This window comes from Amblyomma americanum, chromosome 5 (assembly GCF_052857255.1).
Source record: "Amblyomma americanum isolate KBUSLIRL-KWMA chromosome 5, ASM5285725v1, whole genome shotgun sequence".
NCBI lineage: Eukaryota > Metazoa > Arthropoda > Arachnida > Ixodida > Ixodidae > Amblyomma > Amblyomma americanum.
The window spans coordinates 166934466-166940465 of NC_135501.1; the positions used below are offsets into that span (position 1 = coordinate 166934466).

Sequence of the window (6000 nt, forward strand, 5' to 3'; positions counted from 1 at the left end):
ATCTCGAAATATTTATCTTGCATTTATGATTTCTAGTTACCAAAGGCTAAGTGTAAAAAAACGCTTGCCAATAGGTGTGGCTGCCATGCAGCAGAAAGCAGGCACTGTTTGGACAATTGTGTTGAGCAGACAAAAGTAAGCGGCTACTTTTGCAGATAATGAGCTTGCGTAACAAGCTATAGACTTTTGTGAATCTCCTAGTTACTTCGTGACAACGTAAACACAATGAGAGATTAGTAAATAATGAAAACACAAACCCTGCTTGTAGAGAGCTCTCTTGTGACAGACAATAACTCCTCACAAGTACTCATCTGTTTTAAGGGGTGCAGCTGTATAATAAATTGAAAGATTGAATTATTAATACCTGTTGGGGGGCTAGTTGGTGCATGCTTCCAGAAAAGGGTTGTAGCGCCGAAAAAGACAACACATAGCAAACAAGACGGGACAGGCGCAGCTTCCAACTGTTTATTCACAGCGAATGCAAATGAATTTAAGCACATGTGTGGTTCTTGCTACCCATCGTGATTGTTGTCCTTATATACATTCGCATTCGCGATGAATAAGCAGTTGGAAGTTGCGCCTGTCCCGTCTCGCTTGCTATGTGTTGTCTTTTTCAGCACTACAACCCTTTTCTGGAAATTGAATTGTTACTTGTTTTCATTCCTTTGCATATCACCTTTGTTCTTTTAAGAGCTTATGACAGTGTATTTTTGCTAATCAATGCAATATTCTGCTTGGCAAAAAGTGTGCCAAGACTTTCAGTAACACTCAGACACGGCAACAGATAGTCTTCTAAAAATTGTTAAGCAGTGAAGAGGATCATGAGGAAAGTTGTGTGTACCAGCTATTATTGGCGGCATGTGTGATTGTCATAAGGCCAGGCATTGCCTTTTCATGGTTTTACAAGTATAGCAGCCGAACAGATAAGCACAATGAGACAAGGAATGCACAAAACAATGCTGTTCTTCTAGTCCAGTGCTCTGATGTTTTTTTAAAGCCATAGATCACCATCTTGCTTTAACTTCCACTTTCTAGCCACACTGCTTTGCTAACAGTTTTTCTTCCGTATAAATGTTCCGAATAAAAGGTCCAGTCGTAGGGGAATTTCGAGGCTGATTCTTTCCCTAATGCTTTATACCATCTGTGGGGTGTATATTAAGGGGAGAATTGAAACTTGTGACCACTTTTCTCAAAACTGAAACATAACTGGAATGCAGTTTTCAAGATGAAATTAAAAGGATCAGATGATACCAGTTCCTTTGTGGCTATGCTGTACAGGAAATGCATGAAAAAAAAAGGACTTCAGTCTCTGACTACACATTTTAACTAATGCATGGGTGCAACTGAGCGGTAAGGGAGGAATAGACATGCATGGTTATCGAATTTACCTCGGAGCAGAAAAAAATTTGATGTAATTTTATTATCGAGTGTACAAGTGGATCTCTGCAGTTACATACGTATATGTTGCGCACACCTGCATGTTTCAAATTGTTCTAATTCATCTCAGCGGGGAGGTTTTCTTTTTTTATTTTTTAGAATGGAACCAGCTCCAGCTGTCCTTAAAACAGAATAGCTCCGCAAAATTGGTTTGCTTTTTCTTGTGTGCGCATGTGGGGTGAGAAAATTTTGGTACAGCTGTTATCCTTTTTTTCTTCACGTGAAACAATGCGACACAAAAAGCTACTAAAAAAGGCTATCACAACAGGTGGGCATATTGCATTAAATTTAAATTTGGCACCGATTTAAGTAGCCAGGAGAGAGGGAGGACAAGGGGGAGAAAATGGAGGGACACCGTCGAGAGAGGATAAAAAAGAAAAAGAACTGGACCTGAAGGCTTCGGGCCCCTCCTGGACTATGTGGACAGTACTGGGCTGTCTGTGATCTTGTGAACCGGCACTCAATCAGTAAATCGCTAGACACCGAAATGATGGCATCCCACTCCACCCCTGTTCCCTGATATTGAGTAGCGCTCCCGTAGAGTACGGGAAACAAGATTGTGTCTGTGATAAATAATAGCTGCAACAGAATGGCAAACAAAGCTTGAAGGAAGAGTGCTGCCTGTGTCAGCACACCGCCGACAGTGTGAAGTGGGTGGACCATCAAGAGCTGTCTCTGCAGCCAAGCTTCATGGTCGAAGCAGTGAGAAGAAATGTCGGAACAATGTAAACACTATGTCCGTGTTGTAACAGGCTATAAAAGAATTTCTCGTGGCATGCTTGTCCTCCTGTGAGACGCGGCCAGCACGGTCAGTGTATCTGTTGGTTTCCCTTTGCAAAAGGGCCAAAAGAGATTTGTGAGACCTCAGACTCGTCATCATCATAATACCTTACCACGATCAGCGTCTCCAGAGTTGATATGAACGTGGTGAATTTTAATGGTGCAAGGGCAGATTGGGCAAAGAGTGCCATGGCATACGGTGCTTATCATCTACACAAGATGCTGTCAAAGACCCATTTTGCAGCCATTTCACTCCAGATAAGCCAAACGTCGGGCCAGGGGAACGCATGTACCCACTGTATCACCGGTAGGCACCCAGTGACACTGGGGAATTGAACCCTGCACCTCCTCCATATGAGGCGGATGCTCAAACCACTAGGCCACCGTTGCGGTTTCCCAGGTTGTACTTTGTTGTGTGGTGTTGGTTGTACCCGCCTCAATGCCTTTTGTTTCGAAGACGGAAAGCAGCCTGTTCCATTCGGCACTCAAAGACCCGAGCGTCAGCCGCAATGGGTGCGTTTCAAGCTGTCGCAACGAAGAGGAAGAGGTCCTAAGAGAGATTGCTGCTAACATGGGGCTGCTGCTAAACTGCCTGTGCATGTGATAAGGGGGCTTTGTTGACACAAATGTCGATGGTTTTTACTCTTTTGTTAAGTATAGTGTCTTTCCATATAACATTCTGCTATATTGCTTTTATTTAAAGTAGATGTCTTTGGAGCACATGAAACCTTGCCAGCTTATCTGACTTGTAATATTTGTGGTTTGTTTGTTTATTTCTTGTTCTATGTATCTATATTTATTTATTTGGATGCTACTGCACCCTTACATGGGGAAATAAAGAAAGCATTAGAGCACAGGTCACATCTGTTTTTCATCATTTATAATTTTTATTCGGGATTCAGCTGTTGACAAAAAAAAGATGTGATGTGCACGCTGGGTTTCAATGCTGCCTTAATGCATTTTTTTATAGGCAACGCTGGTTAGAAGTCGCACAGTGGCTGAGGCCAACTCTTATTTGGTTATATCTTTAACCAACCATGATTTTGTGAGGCTGAGACTAGCTAGCTGTTATTTGGTTATATGTTTAAGTATGATTTTGTGATGATAAGCTGTTAGAGGCCTGCCATGGCAATGCCACCTGCATGTCTATTTTAGAGAAAAGCTCTTTTCTGAGGCCAAGTTGAAAGACAGTGCCTAAGCAAGAGCTGCTTCACTATTCATTAGCTCTTCCTAAGATGTGACGTAGCTCTTGTTCTGTAATGTTCTTTGGAAAGCCTGTTTTAACAAACCTACTTTCTTGCTCTGTGCAGGATCGGACACCACTTGCCGTGACCCATCACCTCGCCCAGAATCGCGACCAGGAGGGCGGCAGTTTGTGTGTTCCGAGTGCAGCTTTGACACAGATAATCGCACCGAAATCATGCAACACCTCTGCATCCACACAGGAGAGAAGCCCTATGTGTGCAAACATTGCAACAAGGGGTTCTCTAGTAAGAGCAACATGACTGCCCACCTTCGCGTCCATACTGGCGAAAGGCCGTACCGGTGCAGTTATTGCAGCAAGCGCTTCCCAAAAAGTGATAGCCTGAATAAGCACATCCGCACCCACACAGGCGAGAAGCCCTACCAGTGCACGCAGTGCGCCCAGAGTTTCTCGCAGAAGTGTCTCCTGACAGTCCACCTTCGGACTCACACAGGGGAGAGGCCATACAAGTGCACTTATTGTAGCAAGTGCTTCATAAGGAAATCCCCTCTGACAGTGCACATTCGTACCCACACAGGCGAGAAGCCATATCGGTGCATTCATTGCAGCAAGAGCTTTATAACGAATGCTGTCCTGAATGGTCACCTTCGCACCCACACAGGCGAGAAGCCATACCAGTGCGAGCTGTGTCCCATGGTTTTCTCATTCAAGACGAACTTAATCCCACATGTGAGGAACCACAAGCGTGCAAATCCACTTTAGTGCGGCTTTTGCTTCAGGACATTTGCATACACCCGCCTGTTTCCATGAGGTGCTCCGAGGCCTGGATTGGGAACAGTTGGGGATAAGAGCTAATGGAAGATACCTGAGTAATTTACGATTCACTGATGACATTGCCTTGTTAAGTCACTCAGGAGATGAGCTGTGAAGTATGATCAATGAGTTAGACAGGCAGAGCAGAACAGTAGGTCTTAAAAGTAGCGTGCACAAAGCCAAAGTAGTAACGTTCAGCAGTCTCACAAGGGAGCAGCAGTTCACAATTTGTAGCGAGGTGCTGGAAGTGGTAATGGAATAACTTAGGGCAGGTAGTGGCCAGTGATTCGGATCATGAGAGGGAAATAACTAGAATAAGAATGGGGTGGAGCGTATATGGCAGGTTCTTTCATAGCATGAATGGCAGTTCACCAATATCCCTCAAGAGAAAAGTATACAACAACTATATCTTACCGGCACTCACCTATGGGGAAGAAACGTGGAGGCTAACGAAAAGGGTTTAGCTTAAGTTAAGGACAATGCAGTGAGCTATGGAAAGAAAAATGGCAGGTGTAACGTTGAGAGGCCAGAAGCGGGCAGAGTGGGTGAGGGTCAATGACATCCTAGTGTAAATGGGCTTGGGCAGGGCATGTAATGCAAAGACAAGATAACTGCTGGTCGTTAAGGGTAACAGAGTGGATTTCAAGATGAGGCAGGCATAGCAGGAGGCAGCAGAAAGTTAGGTAAGCAGACGAGAGTATAAAATTTGCGGGGATGCAGTCGCCGCAGCTGGCAAAGGATGGGAATAATTGGAGAGACATGGGAGAGGCCTTTGCCCTGCAGTAGGCATAATCAGGCTGATGATGATGATGTAGTTGAAATTGTGTGAACAGAATGGTCAACCAAAGGCACCTACTGTTCTCTAAATCTTGCACCTGCAGGGAGCTGTTGTAAATTGCATGAATATGCCAGTTTGGCTTCAAGGCATTGTTATTAAAGGGCATAAGGAGGAGCATTTTAACATACTCTGTTCTTGTGATGTGTGTTCTTTTTGGAGCCACAGTGCCAGTGATGCGGTTCGAGATGTGATGTCTTTTCATTTTAGAGGGAATGGTTTCAAGAAATTTTTCATTTTAGATTCGTGATGAGGAATTGTGATGGAGGTGCATTTGCCGTGCACAGGTGGGTTTGCTGCGTTACGTGGTTTTCATTTTTGTTTAGACTTAAAATATTCCTTTGCTGCGTACTTTCGACTCTTATGTTTGCAATGGCAAAAATGGTTATAAGTTTGAGGTGATAAAGCACACAAAAACACAGCACACAGGAAAATAAAGACACGAGACAGGCGCTACTTGCAACTATTTATTGAATTCAAGAACAGCTTAATTATAGCCAAGAGGAAGGCGTGGAGGAAAGGGGACAAAAACCATTTAACGAACAACAGGTAAATGACTGGTGCGAGGGGAAGGATACTACAGAGGGGTGGAACAAAAGTGATTCAACCCTTTCTAAACTTATCTAAAAATGCACTTTCATTCTTATGAATGACCAGCGATGGGGTGCTGACACAGGAACTCCCGCTTTTTCTAATCTGGTGGGCTTCTAGCAGTTCACGGGCAGTCTTATCTTTACTCCTACATAATATCTGAGTTTCTTGGAGCTTCGCTTCACAAATTTTTTGCTCTTTGCCGCAGTCCTTGCAGTGATGTGAAAAATGTGAACCGGTACTAGTTCTTAGCGAGCGTTTATGCTCCGTTAGGCGTTCATTAATACATCGGCCTGTCTGGCCGATGTACACCTTTCCACAAGTCAGTGGGATGCTGCAA

General features: G+C 44.0%; 1 protein-coding gene across 1 annotated transcript in view; it reads left to right on the forward strand.

The window, feature by feature from the left end:
- The window catches only part of LOC144132972 (uncharacterized), a 34656-nt gene extending 28911 nt beyond the window's left edge, over nucleotides 1-5745 (forward strand). The window contains exon 3 of the mRNA XM_077665745.1: nucleotides 3528-5745. Within this exon, the coding sequence (XP_077521871.1) occupies nucleotides 3528-4183 (656 nt within the window). The 3' untranslated portion in view covers nucleotides 4184-5745. The remainder of the gene's footprint in view (nucleotides 1-3527) is intronic.
- The last annotated feature ends 255 nt before the right edge of the window (nucleotides 5746-6000 follow it).